Source organism: Podarcis erhardii (genome assembly GCF_964252035.2).
Source record: "Podarcis erhardii genome assembly, chromosome: 4".
NCBI classification, from domain to species: domain Eukaryota; kingdom Metazoa; phylum Chordata; class Lepidosauria; order Squamata; family Lacertidae; genus Podarcis; species Podarcis erhardii.
In genome coordinates, this window is record NC_138508.1 from 25,193,266 (window position 1) to 25,218,363 (window position 25,098).

The 25,098-nt window shown below is 41.8% G+C and overlaps 1 protein-coding gene across 1 annotated transcript in view; it reads right to left on the reverse strand.

The window, feature by feature from the left end:
* The window catches only part of XPO4 (exportin 4), a 56,841-nt gene extending 32,969 nt beyond the window's left edge, over positions 1–23,872 (reverse strand). The window contains exons 1-4 of the mRNA XM_081860141.1: positions 23,772–23,872; positions 13,106–13,211; positions 11,775–11,916; positions 10,340–10,478 (exon numbers count right to left, since the gene is read on the reverse strand). Coding sequence (XP_081716267.1) covers positions 10,340–10,478; positions 11,775–11,916; positions 13,106–13,211; positions 23,772–23,849 — 465 coding nt within the window. The 5' untranslated portion in view covers positions 23,850–23,872. The remainder of the gene's footprint in view (positions 1–10,339; positions 10,479–11,774; positions 11,917–13,105; positions 13,212–23,771) is intronic.
* Between the last annotated feature and the right edge of the window lie 1,226 nt (positions 23,873–25,098).

Genomic DNA, 25,098 nt, shown 5'->3' on the forward strand with positions numbered 1-25,098 from the left:
TTCAAGTTACAGACTCTGCTAACCCAGAAATAGTGCTTCAGGTTAAGAACTTTGCTTCAGGATGAGAACAGAAATTGTGCTACGGTGGCGCGACGGCAGCAGGAGGCCCCATTAGCTAAAGTGGTGCTTCAGTTTAAGAACAGTTTCAGGTTAAGTATGGACCTCCGGAACGAATTAAGTACTTAACCTGAGGTACCACTGTATTCAGAAGCACATTGCCTCTGACCATGGAGGCAGAACACAGTTGTATACCACCCTCTATCTGAAAATTGGGGGAGGGGGGTGCACAAAAAGGAAAAAAAGAAAACAAGTTTAATGGTTGAGATTCCTAAATCAATCAATAAAAGTCAAAATATGGCTTTATAGAACATTTCGGCTACCTTTATACTCGAAAGAGCTACTTATTGTCGTGGATCAGTCATAATCTTGCCAGGCTACAACACATGGGGCTTTAAAGTTTTTTTTTGGGGGGGGGGAGTTAAGGTTGGACACATATAAATTTCACATGAGAGTGTGGATAGAGAGAAGTTTCTCTCTCCCAAAAGGCTAGAACTTCAATGAAGCAGAATGGTGGAAAATTAAGGAAAGACAAGACCTTTTCACACAGCACACGATGGAACGACCACAATGCGTAGTGGTGGCTACCCATATAGACACCTTTAAAAAGGAATTAGACAAACTCATAGATGATTAGGTTATCACTAGACATGATGGCTGTGTACTCCAAGACCAGGGGCAGCAACAAGAGAGAGGGCTGCTTCACTCATGCCCTGCTTGTGGGCCTCATCCAGGAATCTGGTTAGCCACAGTGAAAAAAACATATGCTTGACTGGATGAGGCTTTGGTATCACCCAGCAGGGCTCTTCTTATGTTCTTATTGCAAGGTTCCAAAGCCACTCTAAAAGCTAGAAGCTTTAAATATTGCATGCTCATATTAGTAGTACCTCGGGTTACAAAAGCTTCAGGTTACATACGCTTCAGGTTATAGATTCCGGTAACCCAGAAATAGTACCTCGGGTTAAGAACTTTGCTTCAGGATGAGAACAGAAATCGCTCAGCGGCGGCACAGCAACAGTGAGAGACCCTATTAGCTAAAGTGGTGCTTCAGGTTAAGAACAGTTTCAGGTTAAGAACGGACCTCCAGAACGAATTAAGTACTTAACCCGAGGTGCCACTGTATTTGTATTTTCCAGACAAAGGTCTGTTGCTGTTTTATCTTGGTAGATAAGGTCTTGACCAGGCCAGTACCTGGACAGGAAAACCCTACCTGTGTCAATAAATTTCTCTAAAATCTGTAGTAGTGAACTTTGTTCAGTTCATCCCCAAAATTTCCAGATGCACTGAAGTTCATAGATCTTCCAGACTCCATTAAAGGTTTATACTCTTGTTCCAAATGGGTCAAGCTTTACGTTTAAGGCGAACTTTCAAATACCAAATGGTACCTTTGGCGATAAGTGTCACAATACCTATTTCTGCAAGGGAGAGCGATTTATAGCTCCTCTATATCATACATTAAATGTCCCGTATTCCATTGTTTTGCTCTTCACAATGGTTGTGTGCACAATAGATGTCTACAACTGTTGGCTTTATTCCTAGACTATTTGGAGCCAAGGTGCCAAGGATGGACAGAGGAACAGGAATTGTTAAAGGGTCATGCATGCCGGCAAGTGTCCAGGGGTTAAACGGAAATATGCACACTACCTCTGAACACCCGAAAGATTAAAGTCGTGATGATACTATTTATGCGAGGTCACGCAACAGCTGACAGTAGTGCCACCCACCCACCAACTGCGACATCTTTGTTCAGAAATGCCTCTGATGTCAGTACCTTGACCCCACAGAGAGCTAGTTATCTCAGCTAGTATACACAAAATTAACATTCTTCTTAGCTATATAAATCCCAGACAATCCAAGAAAAAAAGAAAGAAAAAGAAAAAGATACTTTTAGATTAAATACGCATTTAAGTGGAATTCAGTGGAAAATTACAATACAGAGTTTGGACTCCACAGCCAAAACAAACAAGCAAAAAGCTTTATTTTATTTTCTAGAACTACTTATTGTCTACTGCTGCACTGCATGCAGGTTATGGCTTTGGCCCATTCATGAATTGTCCTGAATTCTGGGGTGCTCGCTTCCTGACAGTCTACTACAAAAGCAAATTTCAACAAATTTAAGTGCTGGGCAGCAGGTCTCTATCCTTTCCTTATATTCTCATATACTTCAAACAATACCTGATGATTTCAGTCCTTTAATTTTTGTTAAGTCTCCATAGTAGTATTTTACATCACTATAACAGACTGATGCAGAGGTAATATTCCTGATCTACTACTACTGTCATCTCACATGTTCTTTCCTTTCCCTCCCCAATTTCTCTCTTCCTTCTGTGATTTGCTTTAACCACGCTGTGCAGCTTGGTCAGCATTGGCCCAAACAATGGCTAGAACCGGCTAGAATTGCTTGCTAACCAAAGTTTGCAAATCCACATCGAACCCTGGTTAAGAAGAAAGATCTAAAGTGTGTAACTGGAGACAGTACATTAGCTTCATACCAGTAAAGATTGTACCTCATGAAACTAGTTTGTCTCACCCACCAGAAATTTCATTAGTTCCACCACATGAACAAACTACATACCCAAACAATAACCCCATCTGACAAAATAAAATAGTTCTCTTGTTTGCAGAGTGAATTGTCTCTTAGAATAGCCTGGCACTTACCCCAGTTGGGCTTTACTACCAGGAATATACTTTATAAAAGTTTGCCATGCTTAAAAGAGACTTTCAGCTGCTCTAACGGAAGATCAATGAGAATGTGCTAAGAGAGATTAACTGGGCAATCAGACACCCAGTGGAAGAAAAGTGGTCCCAGACAATTATGATTGTTGTTTAAATTTAGGATCTAATGAACCCAACAATGCTACTTTGCATATATATATATATATATATACACACACACACACACACACACTTTTTATTATAAGAGAAATAGTATGAATTATTTCTGCACGCTGCCGTGCTCTTACCAAAAGTGTGACTCGTGCCTTCAGAAAAGAATGTCACTTAAACTGAATGATAAAGCCAGAATGAATGTTTGAAGGGATTTCACACTTGTGTCTGGGACTGTCAATGGCATACGCGCACCGTTTTATTTGAGAGTGGTTAGGTTACAGAGGATGAAAGGGATAAGAGTTCAAAGACTGTTTAGGAAAATAGAGGGGACAGTGCACACCTGTCCAAAACACAGAATCTGATCAGAGAATTAATTTCGGCAGCTAAAACTGTTGTGTCTCCATCAGACATGTGCATCCTAGTCCGCGGCAGGCGAAGAAGGATCGCTTTGCTTTGACCAGTTGCCTTTGCTAGTGCTTCTCAAAACAGAAAACAGTGAAATCCCTTTGGAAAACGCCTGTGTGTATGTGTGTTTTCCTCTTTATATCTAAAGCAAAGAGAGTGCTGCACTTAGGGCCAAGAGGCTTCACAGTTGTGTTATCGCAGCATCTGAAGCTAATCCTGCTGTCTTAAATCATTTTCAGACACCGCCAAGATGATTTATAGAGTGGCTGTTCTTCTGAAATGCTTCTGTGAAATCCATATTGTCATTGTTAGCTGATGTCTAAGAACGCAGGAAGTATTTGATAACACCACTCAAGAATTACTTGCAACTAATACAATGGGAGGAAGCAGGCACAGTGAAACAAGGAAGCTCTAGAACTAACATGGGCGATCTGGAAGCAAACCGTTTTCTAGAACAGCAACTTCAACAAGTAGCTTTTTGTTTTAAGTCCTTGTCCTTATGCAACCTTCCTCAGATGAAAAAGCGGTAAATATAGCTTCTCTTTTTCAGTCAATCCTGAATCATATGTACTGTTTAGATGTTCTGGGGTTAAATCCAGCTGCTACTCAAGTCAATGAAAACCCTCACACACTTTGACGAAGCTGGAGCCAACGCTCTCTGCGCTAGCTGGGTGTTGCATGGGTGCTTTTCAGAAAAGAAGGATCTCCCCAAGAAATCCTGCACACTGAGTAAATGTGACTTGAATTGCATTTCATTACAGCTGAATTATGTATTCAGGGATAATTTTTTAAAAACATTAGTTAAGAGTTTGAGTTAGCATGTCAACAAGTAGTTAACAATAGACCAAACAAAGAATCAACACACAAATTCAGGTTCATAAACTAGGGTTATGTATGTAGCTGCATGAAAACAAGAAGTAACTGGCTAACCGGAGACATTTCTCCCCTTTCAGCTATGGGTATCATGTCTAGACAACCACCTCTCAGCTTAGGGTGCTCAGATATCATTGCCCAAATAATTCCAGTCCGTAGCCTTACTGAATTTAGAATTATTCTTACAGAGGAAATTGTTTTTACTGCTGATGTTTTTATTTTAAGGCTATCACTTTTTATTTCTTTCCTCTATGTTAAACTATTCGTGAATGGAAATAAATAAATAAAATGGTAACCACAGACAGTTAAACAGGCTAGCAAAGAAAAAACCCCACTATAAACATTTGTGGCTTTATATAGGTTAGTTTAACATAACAACAAAGCGTTCACCTTTATTTTCTTTTTCTAGTATTTATTACTACATTGATATCTCACTTTTCCTTCAAGGAGGAGTTTTTTCTCACAACAACCCTGTGAGGGAGGCTATGCTAAGAGGTGCTGGCTGGCCCAGGGCCATCCACTGAGCTTCATGGGGATGTGAATGTCATCTCCTAGGCCCTAGCCCAGCACTCTAGTTGCTACAGCACACTGGCCTATCAATCAGCACCCACCAGCTCCCCAGCTTCTCTCGCTTAAGGACCTAATTACACAAAACTGGTCCATTGACAGACTGCTCCATTTATCTTTTCTTGATGTATTTTCATTTTTCAAAACACTATTAGTAACAGATGCCTGAAGAGGGCTAAATTTGGCAACACTTCTTGAAATTGCATTGGGTTATCTATTTTTATACAGTTTACATGTATTCATATTTATATAGGTTTCTTACTGAACCATTCCTTGTTTATTTATCTTTGTACTAAATTACCTGATTTAACACATGAGGTTTTGTTGTGCCATCTGTCTGTGGGCTATGCAATTTTGCTTCCCCTTCCTTTTCCCTTGCAAGTTGTGGACGGAAAGCACCAACATTACTAATCTGGGCCCTAGAGAAGAAGGGTAAGCATGAAGAAGCCCCTTGGGCTTTCGTTTGCAGTTGCACTATTTCCAGCTCCAATTTATAAAACACAGGTTATTTTATTTTACGTTTTCATTTGCTAAATCTGAAGATCACAGGGTGGTTTACAACATAAAATCATGCACCAAAAGGACCCCCCACAAAAATGTGTAGAATAATAATAATTAAAAAATAACACACCCACACCTCACGTATGTTTAAAAGGACATAGATTTTGACAGCAAAGGCCTAACTGAAGAGGAATATTTTTGCCTGGCGTCTTTTACAACTGGATGAAGGGACAGGACCCTTCTAGATCATAAAACTTAAGATCTGTGTGCCCTGAGGGAAGGAAGAAGAGAAGCAACCCAGGCTCCTATGGGCCGCATACCACTGCTCCTGAAGCAACTATCAGGTCGCTTGTGCCCCTTCACCCTCTTGCTACTTCAGATCTGTGTGCCCCGAAGGAAGGCAGATGTGAGGAAGGCCCAGACCAGGGGGATCATGCCAAATGGTCCCCAAAGGACCATCAGTCAGCCTGGAAGGACTCTGCTCTGCCGTTCTGTATCATTTGCTTTGATATTTTAAGATTGCAAACCATCTTGGGTGACTTGGCAACAAGGTCATGTATAAAGGCAATAAATAAAATGTTTCAAGAATCCACTTCTGCTTTTCCTTTATATAGAAAAAGGATCGGTGCAAAGCCTTAGGGGTCCCATTGCTTCATAGTAGAACTGTTATCAAGAGTTTGAGGGGGGCTTATCAGTTCCAATATGGCCGAATTGTCCTATGTGTACTGAACTACAGTGATACTTCGGGTTACATACGCTTCAGGTTACATACTCCGCTAAGCCAGAAATATTACCTCGGGTTAAGAACTTTGCTTCAGGATGAGAACAGAAATCATGCAGCAATGGCGCAAGGCCCCATTAGCTAAAGTGGTGCTTCAGGTTAAGAACAGTTTCAGGTTAAGAACAGACCTTCAGAACGAATTAAGTTCTTAACCCGAGGTACCACTGTATGTTCAAGACTACAATGTGGTGCCCTTTCTATCAATGGCTGCTACCACGTTTCAATGTCAACCTCTGTTAAAGTTAGCAGCGCTAGAATCAAGAAGCGTTTGCCAGAATTCACTGTGCAGCCTGTTTTACAAATTTACAAGGCACTTCATGGACAAAATTGCCCCGAGTGATAGCCTGCCTTCTTGCCTGCTTCAGTGACGGGAACAATATATTCCCACTGGCAAGCTTTCTAACTGTCATCCATTCCACTTTGTTCTGTCTATAACAAATGAGTTAGTTTTGCGTGGTGATGCTGCTGCAATTTTCCTCTGAAACTGTTTGGTCTGGTTCTCGATACATAAAGAAGCAGCTTGCTTGCGTGTTCTCAGATCCTCTTGTTCCACTTCAAAGAGTTACCCCTCTATACATTTGCTATTAGGTTAGGGTTTTTAAGCTTTTAAATTTCCAAAATCAGAACTTGCTCTGTGCAAGTTCAGATCCCACAAGTAACTTCCTTTGCCCATTTCCACAAAACATTGAATCCAAATGGACATACTATGGTTGTGCTACCGTTCCAAAGCAGAGCACAAACCAGCTTCAAACAGTGGGGTCCAATCCTGGTTTGGAGGGCAGGCACAAACCATAGTTTAATGTTCAAATGCAACAATAAAAGTAGCAACTTGATCTGCAAAGTGCAAGGGGGGGGGGGGAGGAAGGAACATGAGGCTGGTTTGTGTAGCAGCAAACCACAGGTTGGTATTATAGCTGAACAGAGCTTCTATCTCTCATGCTATTAATAAGGCACCCCCATAGGACACAAAATGTAACAGCTGGTTCAGAATTTTTCACTGAAACTTTTGCTTCATGATTGTACTTAAATAAATTCAATTTTTAAAAAACAAAACCAGGATGAGATTTTGTTCAATTACAAAATGTTTTTAAAAATTGCTTCCTTAGAACACATTTTATGTGGGAGGGGAATAATTTTTTAGTTCCATTTTATAGCAATCCTTTACTGAAATGCTGAATTCAACCAGTTCCAAAGTTTTCCACAGGCCATCATGAACACCTTTACCCTCCTCCTCTGCTTTGAAACTTTCCAAGAGTACACAGCTCACTCAACACATTAGAAGCAGTGTTCAACAGACTATTTTTATGTATTAATATGAGGCAGCTCCCCAGGCAGCTAGAAGCAAGCAAGTGTACACACACACACACACACACACACACACACACACACACGAGAGTATGATGCATTTGCACTTTAGGTCTCAGAAAGGGGAATCCTTCAAATAGCAAAAGCAGAAAGAGTACCAAGGTCCAGGGCCAAGGAACTGCAGGCATCTGTGGTTAAGAGGAGTCTCTCCCACACACATTTCCTCAGCATCTTGGAATCAGTGATGGAAAGCATGAATTAATCTGACTAAAATTAGTCACTGGCTTTTTAGCAGAAGCTCTGTCCATCAGAGACCGAAGCAGGCTATAGTGCAACAGATTACAAGAGGTAGAAACTTTCATGATGGGTGCTTCTAGTTATATAGGCAGTTTGGTCCACCCTCCTCAGCTCATAGAACAAGTGAATGGTGTTTTAGACACATCTGTATAAGATGTATTTTGCAGTTCGTCAAGGGTTTTTATGAATAACCAGAAATGTGTAAACCTCTTCATCAATGATGGTCAATGAGCAGGATTAGGCCTCTGAATCAATTCTATGTGGTGCCTGTGAATTAATGGCTCAAAAAAAATATTGCCCAATTTTACTTGTAAGGAATAGAAAAATGTTTTCCAGTTATAAAGCAGAAATAATCAACACATGCAATATTGCATCTCTTCCCAATTCGGTACACAAGATCCATGTAATTAAAAATGCATGTGTTTGCATAGAATGGTACACTCAAGTACACTTGCTCTGTAAAAGTGAGAACATTTTCTGTTTGATAAAACACACTTTATTGTGGAGACTGACTAATTCACAAATGGCTCAATTTGTGTGGCAAGATACACACTCTCAACCCCTGAGCAACGATCCGGAGAAGATCTGTCCCTAAGAATTGCTCCTGAAAAAACAGAGCTGATCCAGCACTGCTCTACATCACATGCAGGACTTTGTTGGGTTCTTTGGAAAAAATTCAAAATGCTCTTTGATCTGGCTGTTGTTGCGTGATGCAAATCTGGGGCCTCTTCAGTTGTTACCCCAATTGCTCCCATGCTGCTCTAATGGCTTCCCGCATAGCTTCCCTACCGAAAACACGGCGGGGAACCCTTCTCAGTCCACTGTGTACAACATTCTAGGGGCCACATGCCAGCAGTGGTCAGGGCCAGAGGGAAAGTGGGGAGAGCCAGAGTCCCTTTGTATAGTGGGCTACATTCCAACCATGCAAAAGCCAGCAGTTCCTATACAGTTGAACCTTGGAAGTTGAACGGAATCTGTTTCAGAAATCAGTTCGATTTCCAAAATGTTAGGAAACCAAAGCGTGGCTTCTGATTGGCTGCAGGAAGCCAATCGGAAGCCGCAGAAACCCTGTCGGATATTCAGGTTCCAAAAGAATGTTTGCAAACCAGAACACTCCAGTTTCCGGCGTTCAGGAGCCAAAACGTTCGAGTACCAAGGCGTTCGGGATCCAAGGTACAACTGTATACACACACACACACACACACACACACACACACACACACACACCTTCTAGCAATGATTTAGGTTTTATACATATTTGTGCTTTTTGTAGCACTGCGATAGGAGTTGCATTATTCTCACTACACCCCCTTCAGTATTTTTTGTTAGTCGGCTCACAGAACCTGTAGCACAGATTTCATCTGGGGAAAACAAACATACAAATCTTATCTTTGGACAAGCATTAGTCGCAGATAAGCATTTCAACTTATTTGGCTTTAACTAGGAAAGGTTTCAGTTTGAAATCTAGATGGCTTATTTCCACAACGGAACTTTTTAAACCTTATCTTCTGGCTTAGTGTGTGGAATTGAACTCTACAGGCACACAAGTGGAAATAAGGTACTGGAAATCTATTTAGAGCTTCAGAGAGGCTGGAGGATATTTCCTCATTGGATTCTAAGAATGTAACACGAGTAAATTTTGTATTGCCATTTTCAGTTCTGTGCCGGCACACACACACCCCTTCGGCCCAACCACACCACTTCCCCAGGGAATGGAAAAGGTCTTCCCTCAGACAATTCCAACAGCTGAATCATAGACAGGACACAGCAAGGGACAGATGCAAATTGAACTGAGTGCAAGGGAAACAATGCTTGCCAATGGAAAATCCACTTTGATATCAAACTGTTGTGGCTCTTCAAACAAGTTCAGTGCTTCAGTGTTAACATTCAAATGAAGTTGTCACATTAATAATGTGAATGAGAGCTCTACAATCAATCACTGGGAGAATAACATATCCCTTGTGTTGTATTTAAGTGTCAAATTTGAATCAAAGCATAATGATCTCACTTCGTGGCGGAGTACTGGGATTTAACTTATTACCATACCATAACTAAATTCATTTCACAATCGCTAGTTCATTTTTCCCACTTAATGGCAAACTTCTACTCAAGCAACAACTTCGGCCTGACCTACAGATGCAGCAGGATGAAGTGGTCAAGCGGGCTGTAACTCTGCAAACTACAGGTTTTAACAATCCTTGCCAAGTAAAGCTCCAGAATATCAGAAAAAAAGGGTATTCCATCCCACTCCACTCTCTGCTGTGCTAACTTTCTACTTGCAGGAAAATCACAAAGGTTGTTTTCTGCTGCTCCAGAGAAGCGGACACGGAGCAATGGTTATAACTACAAGAAAAAAGATTCCACCTAAACATTAGGAAGAACTTCCTGACAGTAAGAGCTGTTTGACAGTGGAATTTGCTGCCAAGGAGTGTGGTGGAGTCTCCTTCTTTGGAGGTCTTTAAGCAGAGGCTTGACAACCATATGTCAGGAGTGCTCTGATGGTGTTTCCTGCTTGGCAGGGGGTTGGACTCGATGGCCCTTGTGATCTCTTCCAACTCTATGATTCTATGAATTCTATGAATTCTCAGATGCAGGCCACATTCTGCTGCACATGTATACCAGGCCTCAGTGCAACTCACCGGATTCAGTTTTTAAGTGCCTTAAGTTTGTGAAGAAAAGTTTGTGCAGATGGGTTGAAATACATTTTAAAACGCAGGAACTTACCACTGTGGGGTTGCCGCTGCTTATCAACTGGCTGACTTCATGAAAAATGCTCTTGCATTCAATTGATTTGTCTAAGGACCCTCGTTTCACTATTACCGCTACGGCTAACAATATCTGCTCCCGCACATACTTCTGGAGGCTGCAAATAAAATTTTCAAAAAATTAATATTCAGAATCAAGGCAACTGTTCCAAGACTTATAAAGTAAAATCCTTAGCTGTACTGCTCTTGGAGTAGAGCAGGGATAGGAACCTTTGGTCCTCTAGATGTTGCTGAACTACAACCCATCGCCCTTGGCCTTTGAAAATGCTTGCTGGGGCTGATGGGAGTTGTAGTTCAGTAACATCTAGTGGAACAAAGGTTCCCCCCCCCAACCCTGGAACTGAATTGTTTGGTCCGCTGCTGCTTTCAGCCTGGTTCTCTTGTGCATTAATTGTTGCACATTGTCTGGAACATTAGCTGCAATCTCTGAGAGATGTTTCTTTTAAGTTACTGAAAACTTCTTTAGCTCCTATGGTATATAATTCCCCATGGTTAATATAAGTAGCACAGACAGCATCCATCTGACTGAATAGAATTCCAATTATTTTACAATCTCATAGAATTGTAGAGCTGGAAGGGAAACTGAGGATCATCTAGTCCAGGGGTAGGCAACCTAAGGCCCATGGGCTGGATCCGGCCCAATCGCCTTCTAAATCCGGCCCACATACAGTCCAGGAATCAGCATGCTTTTACATGAGTAGAATGTGTCCTTTTACTTAAAATGCATCTCTGGGTTATTTGTGGGGCATAGGAATTCGTTCATTTTTTTCCTTCAAAATATATTCCGGCCTCCCACAAGGTTTGAGGGACAGTGGACCGGCCCCCTGCTGAGCAATGTCAGCTGATGGGCAGGAGCATGGAGTTCAATCCTGCTGTGCTCCATTTTGGCAGCGTGCTTCCTGTGGGGAATGTGCTGGCAAAGCAGTAAACCCTGCAGACAACAGAAGTGGTTTAACAGCCAATTCCTCTTTCCAGGGAGCTCTGGGAACTGTAGCTCTGTGAGGGGAATAGGGGTCTCCTAATAACTCTCAGGAGGCTTAAAATACTACAGTTCCCAGGATTCCTTGGGGGAAGCTGCGACTGCTACTGTTTTATATGTATATGCAGATCGGGACTCAAGTCATTGGTCTATCTAGTCAAATCTTGTCTACTCTGATTGGGAGCAGCTCTCTACAGCTCTCTGGCAAGGAGTTTTCCCTGTCACCTGCTACCTGAAACCCACAGCTTTTTGCATGCAAACCACATGATCTTATCAATAAACTATGCTCCTCCCCATGAAAACAGAAGGCATTTTCTCATTGACTGGGTTCCATATTTCTGAACAGGAACACTTACAATATTTTTTTAGAACTGGCACACGTACAGAAGTTTTTTTTTTTAGCAGTACTACTTACTTAGGTCTTTGTAAGACATATGTTAAAAGGAATGTTCGTAGGGACTCGATGCTACTTTTTTCCAACAGAATCCATTCTCGTACAACTGCTTCCATGATCGCCGTGGCAGCTTGAAAAAGGACATAGTCCACTTTACTAGTTTCTGCCGGAGAGATCCAAAATGGTAAGTTTGCAATCCAAAGGAACTAACCTAGAAGGCACTGGTTACACAAACCTGCCACGATTAAACACAGTTAGCACAAACCGAGTACATTAAAAGGGTTTCCCAATCAGAATTAAGTGGCAAGTGGCAGGTCATAATGTTTTTTCATTTAAAGCAGGCTTCCCCAACCTGCTGCCCTCTAGATGCTCCCATCATCAGACACAGCCAACACTGCATGGAGGGTGCCTGCATGGAGGTTAGAGAAAGGTGATTTAGAGCAGGCTTCCTCAACCTCAGCCCTCCAGATGTTTTGAGACTACAATTCCCATCATCCCTGACCACTGGTCCTGCTAGCTAGGGATCATGGGAGTTGTAGGCCAAAAACATCTGGAGGGCCGAGGTTGAGGAAGCCTGATTTAGAGCATCATTTTTGGGTGCCCTTGCTTTTTCAAGCCAGGTGGATGCTGACTAGAGACAAAAGGCAGGGTCTACTCTGTGTATGACTTTGCTGGACACTACCCAGAGCCTTTTCTGTACTGGCACTATGTCTTTGAAATACCTTCCCCAGTGAAAATTGCTTGGTGCGAACATCACTGTAATTTAGGTGCCATGTAACTCAATTTTTTGTTCAATTTGGCTCTTTTATGTTTGTAAGCTGCTCTTTTAATTAAACAGAATTTTTTTAAAAAATGTAATTTTTGTTTCATTTTGTTTTAATATCTGCCAATTACTGTAAGCTACTTTGAGCACCATTGGTGGAAAAACGCAAAAAAAAACATTTAAAAACTCAAAACCATCATCACCAAAAGCAACTAATTCATAAAAAAATGACACCACAGGGTGCCAGGGCAGTGACAATGATTTACAGAGAATTACATAAATTGGTGTCCTGCTTGCTACAGCTGGCAAAAGAGTGGACTTGCTGGTCCCTAACTCAATTCCCCTGTTTCAGTGAATATTGACCTTTAAATCAGGGGCTGAGGAGCCCCAGTGATATCTGGGGCAACTTAGTCCTTGGTTAAGTGTGCAAAGGACTGCAGTGTGAAAACCCCAGGTCCAATCTGGCACGCAGACAGCACCATTTCTCAAACACACCAACACACAAAGAGGCAAGTGATGTAATGGGCCAATGAATCTGTCTTAGTGATACACTTTGAATATTCAGCTCAATACACACATAAGGACTTACCTAAAATATGCTTGCAAACAGCAAATGGTGATTTTGATTTTCTAAATGATAAGAATATGTGTTCAGCATGCTGACGTTGCTCATTACTGACCATGGAAGGTGGTGCCTAAAGAGAAAATAGATAGTTTGCTTCAATATATTGGGGCGGGGGGGGGGGGGAGGAACCAGTAAAAACCCATGTTAAGAATAACCACAAGTCCCCTTTTCATGGGCAGAAAGATGACTACACTTAACTGAAGGCTATTTTGGTGTGTTTTTCTTTAAAATAATAATATGATGATGATCAGACTTTTAAAATATATATTTATAGCACTTTTTCACATTCATGATCCCAGGAAAGGCTACAAAACAAAGAACATTAATCAGCATTCAAATATAATTACAAAAATTCCCTAAAACGGATTCACGGACAGCCTGTGATTGAGATCCATCCCAAGCAATACAGTAACAGCAGAACAACTCCCAGTAAAAGCCAATGCACTACGTCTTCAGTTCCTTCATTCTTGCCAAGAGCACAGCAAATAGCTTACTCAGCTGAATAGCCGAGAGAACTTCAAATACTGGTAAAAGAATTTAGTATCAAAAATACCGGTGTTAAAAGGAGTCAGCTACTTCCAGCTGTAAGCTGCCATTTAGTATCCTTGCTACCTACAAAGTGATTCTTGTTGACAATCAGCCATAATTAACTTCTCCTGCACTGAAGACATATTTGGTCCTCGACAGGGAGAACCTGAATATAGTAGTATCATATTTCCTAGAGAACCTTTCTTTTGGTTTTTTTTTTTTAAAAAAAGGGGGGGGAGAACAGCAATGTTGCAAACTGAAGATTCGTTAGATCTGAACTTTCAAGAAGCCAACAACAAGGTCTTTAGCAGTAATATACTGCCCTCTAGTGCAGTGGCTCTCAAACATTTCCCCCACAGACCACTTGAAAATTGTTGATGGTATTGAAGGGCCACTTGATGGTTTTTTTCCTGTCCGCAGTTGCAACTGTAATGTATCATTTTTAATTGTATTTGTATCGCTTCCCCTTTCTTTCTTGCATTTTATTGCAGTGCAATTTGAATTCTATAGAATTAAAATTTTACGTGTTCTTCACAGACATACTGCAGAGGGATAGCTCACTCAGTAGAGAATGAGACTGGACCACAAATTACAAGGACTGAAGCGGCATACCATCCGTTCTGCAAATGCAGGTGTGAACTTGCTCGACTCCGGTGTGCTTCCTCCCCATACCCCTCTATGCACATGTTAAATGGTTCGGAAGAAGCTGTAAGTTATTCAGTTCTCGTGCATCAGGAATGAGAAGCCTGTGATCCTGCAGGTTTTTGTTGGCTAGGGCTGATGGGAGTCTCAGTCCTACAACATCTGGAAGGTCACAGGTTCCCCACTCTTCGAGAGCTTATTTGACAAGTGAGGATTTTTAGTACTGTTCCTTATCGTAAGCTTAAATTTAACATTGAACCTAACGTAAAGGAACTAATACTCCAGCTAAAATCAATGGGTTTGACTAATATTAGTCCACTGATATCAGCTGGTCTACTCTGAGGATGACTTATGAGTCAAAGAATCAGAATTGTAGAGTGGGAAGGGACCACAAGGACCTGCAAGGCAGGAATCTTTTGTCCAATGTGGGGCTTGGACCCATGACCCTAAGATTAAGTGTCTCATGCTCTACCGACTGAGCCCGAGCCATGACTTAGCTGGATACAACTTATAGCAACAGCCAATACACAAGAAAAAATATATCCACTTAACAACAAAGATATCAACAAGGACCTAAGTCACATGCAAGGCAGAAGGAAAGGAGAAGCCAGAGAAGACAACAATTAAATCCAACACATGATAATAGTCTATGTCAATTCTGTGTTAAAACTTCGTCCATTACCCTCTAGTCAAGCCAGCTGAGTTAAAGTGTCTCTCTATGCAAAATATCAAGTTACTGGGTGAAAATAAGAGGCATGTCTAAACGTGATCACTTTGATGTAACTTGGTTTCCATCCGTTAGTTATATAAACAGGTACAGAGATGCTTATCATACATGCAACTTTATGGTGGATATTTTTCCTTGAAGTAGCTGTGTTAAGTAATACCTAAGTAATTTGATGCTGTACTCATGCTCTCCATGAACGAAAGTTGTTTTGGTTCTTATGTTTTTCTTTATATTTACAGAAATTGATAAAAATATATATTTAAAATGTTACTGGGTAAAATACACCCTTTCAGTCAAGCATCACAAATTCACAAATGTCAAAAAAGGTCTACTTTGGTGGCAAATTATGGAAAGTTTAGGCACCGAGGCAAGAATCTAAAGAGTAACAGGCTCAGACAAGAGGTTTGATGAATATTTTCATCAAACAGATCACACATACACAAAACACATGCATACCATACCCAAGTACTTTTGAAACTGTCCTCAGTTTGGAGGCTGCTGTTCAATAAAAATAAGCTGAAAGAATTTCATGGTTCATTTGACCCTGGCCTTAATCTTCAAGTAAATTATTTTGTTTGGTATTCTTGCATATGTACAGGAGAGATAGACATATCTATCAGCCTCCCTCCCACTTGTCTCTAAGCACTGCAAGGGGCATGTATAATACACAAGGAAATGCCCTGATTGTGCGCCTAAGTTGCATACAAGCTCCATTTGGTGGCAAACCAGTGTTTAATCAACTATAATAACTATACAATATGCCAATTATAAAATGAAAAACTAGTTTCAATCAATCTTGCTTTCCCCCTTTGCCAGCACCATAAAGCCAATGTTGAGGTTTTATTCCTGACATTTAAAATTTGTTTTGAATTCAACTGATCCACCTGGGATCATAATAAAAATACATATGTATTAAACTTTTGGAAAGACAGTACAAGCATATGTTTTATTTTACCACAAGAAAGTGTAATACATCCATTGAAAGTTTTTAACATATGGCATGATTTTTTTTAAAAAAAACCCTGCAATTTTGTCAGGACAAGTTATGTGTTGTTTACTGTTGTAAGAATTGTTTTCTCTAAATTTATCTTCTATACCATGAAAATAAAAAATGTTATTTTAAAAATTGAAACAGGGAAACACAAAGGGAAGGAGAGGCAAATGGAGACATGCTAAACAAGGAAGCAGAATGCAGTTGCTTCACTCAGGTGCATTTAAGTTTAGCTGCAGACTACAGTAGCTAGCATGAGAACTAGGAAGTTGAGCCGAGCCAAAGAGATTTGAAGAGAAGAGAGAAGGCTTCCAGAACAGTGCGCTCAGCGTCGGGTCGGAGTTTGAGCTCTGAGCTGCTCAAGAGACGGACTCGGCACCTGGAGAGGTGAAGCAGGAGCAACAGGAGATGTAAGTTGCCCCTACTCAGCTGGATTTCCCGGGAGCAGAGGCTCAGGGGCGCAAAAATTGGTTTTCCCGCACTAGAATTGGACTTAAAGACACTTTAAAAAGAAGAAATTTAGGGGAGAACCTCAGCGCAAAGGAGCGAGACCGCCCTCCGGTGCCTTCGCCTCCAGACCCCATGAGCTAGTGCTGGACTCTCCAGTAAGATATTGGCACAAATTCAAGGAGAACAAGGCCATGGAGGTCTTTGAAGGCAAGGGCAGGCTTGTGCTGGATCTGGGAGAAAACAGGAAGCCAGCACTGTAAGTTAAAGATCCTCTGTCTAAACATGTCAGAGGCAAATGATAGCCAGATAACAATAATGCCTGTTAAAGGAATATTTCAGATAGCCAGTGTTTCTGCATGTGAGCAAATTTGATTTTAGTGTGTAAATTGGCATCCAAGGCTCCACTTTAAAGACACGTATCCAAGAAAGAATGTTGTAGCTGAGGACAGCAGACCTTTCTCAAAGGCTTAATCATGCTTGCTTTTATTTTGCATGATGATTACATACTAAACCACTGTGTACTGTCCCTACTCTTCTCAGGTACTTCCAACACCTTCAAATATCCAGCAAGTATCATTTCATATCGGAAGCAGGGTTCTGCCTATAATGAATGGCTGGGCTAGGTTTTGAATTTTTTGTTTCTAACAGCCAGCTGCAAAGCCCAGTCCCACCATGATAACACCAACAAATTATAAAGATTGGTTCAAAACTGCAATGTGTTTCCTCCTTCATTAGCCTCTATCAATGTTAAATGATCTGATCAATGGAACCTAGTGGCATGATATGAACCTTACTTACTGAAAGTTCAAATAGTGAATTAAGGTATCTATTCAAAAGGGGTGTGCATGTGTAGACAGATGTGAGAAATCTGCTATATTCCAGGTACAAAATACTACCTGTTGTCCAACTGTTGCTAACACTATACTGTGATTCTAAGACTGTGATCCTTTGTAAATTTACCTGGGAATAAGATCCACAGAACTCAGTGGTGTCTGCTTCTGCATAAACATTCGTTGGTTCAACTTTGAGAAACATAATAAGCATTTGTTTAACAAAGGCTCTTCTTCAGCCTGATGAAATTTAGATTTCATAGAAATGCAAATCACCTTATACAGAACTTTTACCATTCTGCTTATATAAACCTCATCAAAGAGAAAAGGTACAAGCTCCACCCTATACTCTCCCGGCCTTGTTTTTAAGCTGAAATCTCTTGCATCAATCAATTAGCATAGATAACTGAACAAGAAATCTCCTGTCTACAGAGTGTCTGGCTTCCTCTGTCTTCACACCTTTTCAATTTGAGCTGATCGTCATAGACAACAGTAAAACTTTAAACCCTTCATTCACCATAGCAGGGAGGGCCTAATAACTTGGTGATACGGAAGGGGGGGGAAGCCTTCTTCACCTTCTTCTTCGCTACAATATATCCATTTAATTCCAACTGTCAATGTCAAAAGGAACTAAAATCTATAAAATTCATAGAAAATCAACGTGCCAATTTGCTCAATTTCTCTAGGACTCCATGACACCTCCCCTGTCCTCCATAATCCCTCAAGCAAGGTGTCAAGACCCTAATCCTGTCAAATCACTCTGCCAACCTTTCCTCCGGGCAATACCAGGTGCCAGACTTTACATATTTGGACTATTGTCCTCTCATCACCGATACTCAGGAAGCGCTTATCCGTGCATATCTCCAGCTCTGCATATTCCCCCTCCCTCCTCGGTATGTTAATCTCTCTAACCCAACCTCTCTTTAATGTATTCATGATGTAACTATGATGTATTTTGCACTGTATTCTGGGACATGGAGGGAAGTTTCAAAAACTCATGTCACCCCTTTCTCGCTGTTCAATCTCACCTTGAACCTGTTGCGCAATAAACTTGGATCTTCTGCTGCTTGCTCCTATCTCCGGCTGAGCTCATTTTCCTCCACAGGGACCCGCGGACTTAGTCCGACGAGCTGGGTGGCAGAGCACCCAGATTTTACCGTAACACTTGGCAAAAAAATATGCCCAAGCAAATACTGGGAAACTTTTGTAGTTAAACTGTCAGGTCTATGGAGACAGACATGCTTCATTAAAAAACTCTAATTCGTGAAAGTGCTACAGCAACACTGGGGATCCTCCAGACTGCCAAGCCATCCCATTTGGCCTTCTAAAATGGTTTGTCCCAAACTACACACATCTTTCCATCACTTGGCGCCATATAAGGTTAGGCACGGGACTTGTAAACCAGCAGAAACAAATAGAAATGGAAATTCCTTTTCAGCCAGCCTTCACCCATTATTCCATTGAGATGCCCAAAATACTTATGCATTATGTAGGTATCTTATTAGTAAAAACGATTTGCTCCTTTAAAACAGGGGTGGCTAACTTGTGGCCCTCCAGATGTTGCTCTATTATTACAACTCCCACCAGCCCCAATTAGCATCCAATGATCAGGAATGATGAGAGTTGGAGCTGAATTGCAGGTAAGAGGGTCTACAAGTTAAGCTTCCTTGGATTAAAAGAAGCTTTCTGCTACTTTTGCAGCCCACTTTTACTGTTGTGTTCTGAATGCTTTGTTTCTGAATGTTTCTGCATATTGAAAGAGATGGAGATTTTTCAAAACTCTAAAAAAACCTCTGGTGTGCGATTTTCACAACCTCAAGGAACTACTGGCAAAGGTTGGAATTCTAAAGCCATTTATTCCCCAGGTTGGGCAATATGCCCCCTAAGAATTGTGTTCACAGATAAATCAGGAATGGGCCTCAGGCTATCGTGCCCCTCCCATCTCTTTCAACTCTATCACAGCAGGAAAAAGCAAACAACTGAACTGGAAAATCCCATGTGCTCTCACTAGTCCTGCGAGATTAAGCTCCTTCCCATATTTGACCACATAAAATGTCTATGTGGGGAAGAAGGGGTTAATTGCAAGTAAATCCCACCATTATTGGTTAGCTTTGCTTCCAAACTGACTTGCTAATAACTGAGGTGTAAGACACATATCTAAGCCTTAACAACAAATACTTTTACAGAAGCAATTATGGAATTGTTTTGATACATGTAAAATAGTCATTTTCAATCATATAAACAACAACAACAACAACAACAACAACAACAACAACAACAATTAATTATTATTATTATTATTATTATTATTATTATTATTATTTATACCCAGCCACTCTGGGCGGCTTCCAACAAAATATTAAAAATACAATAAATCATGCAGACTTTCTGGAAAGATATTAGCAAAGAAAGAAAGAAAGAAAGAGAGAGAGAGAGAGAGAGAGAGAGAAAGAAAGAAAGAGCAACAAACACTTTTAAAATCATAGAACTGTAGTGTTTACAGGACTCTTAAGGGTCACCTGGTCCAACCCCCCTGAAATGCAAAACTGTACTTAACATATGTAGAAATGAAGCATAAAGAAGAATGGACCCATATGCACAACTCTCCTTTTGTCAGCTATGGAGAAGGTACCACAAAATCAGGGAAATTTGCTCATCAAGAGCAAGCAATGGGAATCTTGTGAACTTCTGAACTGCAATCAAGGGATGCACTTTGGCATCAAAGAAAGTTGCTATTAACTCAAATAAAAGCACAGAAGGCATGGGAAGAATGCCAAGGTATATATTAAAAACACTCCTTTTCTAATGTTTTGCTACCAAAGTTTGGTAAATTATTTTAGCCTTCCAGTCTGTAATGTTGTAGTCTGAATTAGAAAACTAGGCATAGCTATCATAGAAGTAACCTCCCACATACACATCCCACAATCATGAAGACTGTTTGTTTAAAAAATAGTACTTTTCCATCAGGCAAGGCTTTTATCTGTACAACTTTGTTGTGATCTGCATTTGTAAGAGATTGGGAGCATGTGCATAAACAGAGCACACCTGGTGTGTTCTGCTGATATGAATAGCTGCACACAATGAAAATTTCTGTCAATAATACCATTCATGGGCTTTTGTGTCTTGCCTCCTCTTGAAGTACTCTGGGCTTGTTGGGTCACACTCTTAATGGCACTGGCAAAGGGGTACAAATGAATTCATAGCTCACTTTATACTCATTCACCCAACACAGAATCTACAGTCCTCTGCAAATATCTCTGAGTCTCAATTACAGTATTAAGCAGATTTCTTCCACAGCTCCTCAGAAGGATTCAGAGTGTAGCTTATTTAGTGCAAAAGTTCCTCTATTTTCCTGCTTTTTTCGAAACATTCAAACCTGATGTTCTATTTCAGTTTAGAGTTTGGGAAGTCTTTACAATATCATAATGGCTTTAATATCTATGCATATTTTCAGTAAAACATGAACCAATACAGTGTATTGTTCAAACACCTATCTTGCACAGAGAAATAAATGTGTGCTTAGTAGTGAAATATAGAGTGCATTCCCATATAAGCAGGCATAAATCACCCCTAAACCAAAGTCTGTGCTAAATAATTTATCCTGTGTACTATTAACTCTTGGCAAAAGATAATAACCCAGACTTTTCACTCAGATTTCCTTATCTATAGTAAATCCCAGGAAAGGTATCCACAGATTTTAAATCTGCAGAGTAGAACCAGTTTAACCATAAAGACTGCTCTCTACAACAAGAAAGTACACAAACACAAACTACCGACCTTTTAAGTGAAAGATATACACCAAGAGAATTGTGTTTACATTTGAGACATGCCTGAATTGGAAGTGAAACCCTGTTTGCCTCTAGTGCTTCATTGTTTCTAACTATACAGAAGTCCCCTCCCCTCCCCTCCACAAGCCGCCTGCTCTTGTCCAATAATTGCTAACCCACCCGTTAAAAAAACGGGTACTGACAGATATTTAAATAGTTCAGGGGAAAAAATTACCATCAGCAAGTCTATGACAAATGAAGCTGAAATATTAACAATAAAGCAATCCAATACTTCCTTCAAGCACAGATTTTCTACATATCACCACATGTTCACCAGTGCAGTGGGTAAAACCAGAGATACCTGGGTTGAAATTTCCTCTTGTACATCAAGCTTGCTAGGTGATCTTATTTTTTTGCTTTAAAACATTTCATAAAATTTATATCCTGCTTGTTTGCAAACTGCTTTGAGGTTTTTTAACAAAAGGAATAAAACAATAAAACTATCAGTAAAAACCATAAAACTCTTTAAATCATTCAAAATATAAAGTCAACTATAAACTAAAATCAGATTAATGCATACATCCACATTCTACACTCTAGATCCAATGGGAGCCTAATCTACCTCAAAGAGTTGTAATGAGGAGCAGGAAAGATAACCACAGACATACCAGCCTGTTTAAAGAAAGAACAGGATGCAACACTCACACATGTTTTCATCCATGCTATGCATTAATGTATAATTGTTAAGCAATTGCTCAATATCTACTGCTTGCAGGGTAGTACGGCAGATCGTGTGATGCTTGTGTGGTAAACTTATGCTTACATAAAAACTGCTCACGTAGAAGACTATGAGAAAATATTAATTACCAATTCAGAGCATTAGTTTCCCACTTGTAAAGTGGAACACCAATGACTCACCTTCTTGTATTTTGGGAGAATAAGGAATAACTTTTTGTCATTTTGGCAATATTATTATGGTATAGTTTTTTGGTTGGAGGATACTTTTAGCTGACGGATTTATCTATTTCTCTAGTATTTTATTGCTTTGTCAATAACCACAGAAAAGTTACTAGCCCGCAAAACAAATTTAAGCAGCCTGCTATAAGGCCTGCATTTTCATGGCTGCTCATGAGGACAAGACTCATCCTTAAAAGCCTACATGGAAACCTATTGAAAGGCTTGGTTGTTGTTGTTTTTTTAAAAAAGACTTCTATAAAGCAGACTGGCACAGAAATGACGGAGATGTTAAAGCACAGGTTGTGTGGACCATTTGCACAAGACCCCATACCTTCTGTGCCTTTCTCCTGTTTTTAAACATCAACTTTAAGAAAATTCTTACCAAGTAGTTTCTCTCCCCCCTCTCAAAGTTTGCCTAAGATTTCATCTAAACAAATAAATTAGCATACACCAAAGTGTGTCATGGGTTAAGTTATTTTAAGGATCTAGCTTTGCTCCTGGAAGGAGAACCGGCACTTTTCTGCTAGCCCTTTGCATTTCTATGCAGCTCTGGCTTCTTCAGAGTCAGGCATAGAAACCAAGTGGGCTATTCAGTCAACTCACATGCATCTATGGCATTCCTGGACACCTATGGCTACCAGGAAACCTATGAAATACAAGGCTGGTTGCAAGTGTTTTGGGTGTGTGTGCAGAAGATGCAACAAGTTACACTACAAAGCACTTTCCACACACACAAACAATGTTTAAAAAATTAATGGTCACAATCCCACAAAGCCCAAACCATCAAAATTCTACAGGGGTAAACAAGTGTACTTGGGTGGAGGTGGGGGCATTGATAGCTTCAATGCTAACAACAGACTGACAAAGTGGCTCTGACTGCCCTGTTTCACACAAAGCTTTTAAACACTGATTGAAGGAACAGCTTTCTCTTTCATAGGCAATACTAATAGGTGGAAAGGTTTTGCTATTCAAGCCCAGATTTTCCAGGTGCCTTGACTGTTGAGGAGAACAAGCAAATAGAACAAGCATCTTAAGATTTATGTAACCCAGACACATGAAGGTTGGCTTGCAGAGAGAGGCGGCGGGGGGGGGGAGCATTCACTAGTTAGCAAAAAAAAAAAAAAAAAAAAGGAAGGAGAATGTCGTTTTATACTGATTGTAGCAGATGCGCAGCAGGAAAAAATGTTCCTAAAATGAAAAAAGGAGCAGAGCAAAGAGTGGTGGAGCAGCCGATATCAAGGATCTGAGCACGTGGGTACAGGAGTGAAATGGAGAGGATTTGGGAAGCAGAGGCTATGATGGTGCAGAAAGGAGGAGCAGGAGCCCGAAGCAATGATAAAGGAAGCGAAAGGGTTGTGGAGGGAGAAGGGTCCCCAAAGCCGAGAGGCACTAGCAGCCCCATCCTACGCCCGTTTGCTGAGAAGCAAGTCCCCCCTCGCGGAGGGGGGTCCATGGGACTTGCTCCCCTAGCCAGCGCGCACGGGGCTGCAGCTTCGGAGGAGAAAAGAGGGCAGCGGCGAGATTTCCGCGGCACCGTGCGGAAGGAGGCGCAGCCCCGCCGAGTCCCTCTACGAGGAAGGAGCCTGCAAGGGAGCCCAGGGAAGAAGAAGAAGAAGAAGGGGCACTCGCGGCGTCTCCCCCGCCCAGAGGGATCAACTGGGGGGCGGAGGGGCCGCCCCGCTCCCCGCCGCGCCCTCGGCCGCCCAGCCCGCCCGCTCCGCCGCCGCGCCGCCCTCACCATCAGCACTTTGGCCGCGTTCTCCAGCTGGGCGATCACCTCGGGGGCTCCCCCCGCCGCCGCGGCCGCCGCCATCATGGTCTCTCTTCAATGACGCGCCATGCACTGCATTCTGGGACGAGGCGGCCGCCCAGCCAATCCCCGGCGCGGGCGAGGAAGGAGAGAGGGGAGGGAGGGGCGAGCGGGCAGCGCCGGGAGAGCCTCGCGGAGAGGAGCCTCAGTCGGGCGGCGCTGCCCGCCCCGGCCGGGAGGGTCGCGGAGGCGCGCGCGTGTGCCCGCGTGGGGGAAAGGGGGGGGGGTCTCCCACGCCAAAACGGCCATGAGGAAAAGCTGGACAGTCGCTGCCCTGGTGGGGGGAGTGGGGGGTGGGGTACGAAGATGCCCCCTGAGAGTCACCGCAGCCATTCGGGTGCCGCGGTTCGTTGCCTTTTTAAGCGCAAAAGTAGCGCAGACCCCGAAAGTCCCCTGAGCGAGGCTCCGGCTCTGGGCAGAGTTTGCCCCGCCGGAGCTCTGCATGCATGCGAACGAAAGGTGTGTTTGTGTGTAACCGTGAACACGGGGGAAAGCGCCTTTGAACACGTGCAGAGTGTTCGTCACTCTCAGCGCGGAGTAAGCGCTGCCCGGGAGGTACTTGGTTTCCACGTCAAAGGGTGGTGCACGCGCTTTCCAAGTAGGCTCAAAAGCGGCGGAAACGATCCTGGACTATTTTGGTGTTTTAATATCGCGCCTCTGGGCTTACAGAAAAAGTAAAGTTAGCAAGCGCGCACGGAGACTAAAGTCGGGCCAGTATACTAGCAGCTCTTATTTAGCCCCGAGAGCATCACTTATTATTATTATTTATTGATTAGTAAAGCGGTTTCACTGAGCCCAGATTTTGAACTTTTTTTGCTTGCTTTTGTAATAGGCAGCAATTCAGTAGATGCGCATCCTGAACTTGTACTTGTCATTCACTGTCAAAGGCACTGTGGCCCTGACAGAATTGGAGATACCCTGTTCTTCTGTGCAAAGTTCATTTTTTTTAAATGGGAAGGAAGGACTGTAGCGATAGAGCTGTTGCTTTGCCCCAGGTTCAGTCTCTGGAATTACAGTTTTAAAAATAATCTGATAATGGGGGAAACGTATGCTTGAGACCATGCAGACTCACTGCCTTTCATACAAGACAATACAGATGGACAAATAGTTTGAATTGACCTCTTATGTCTGTATTTACCAAATGGAGCTGTCTCTCTTGTACTTCACACAATAATAGGCTAATCTTCGCATGCATATATGGCCACTCACATACAGAAATGAGACCCCATGCTGCACCTAAAAAATTGCTGATACA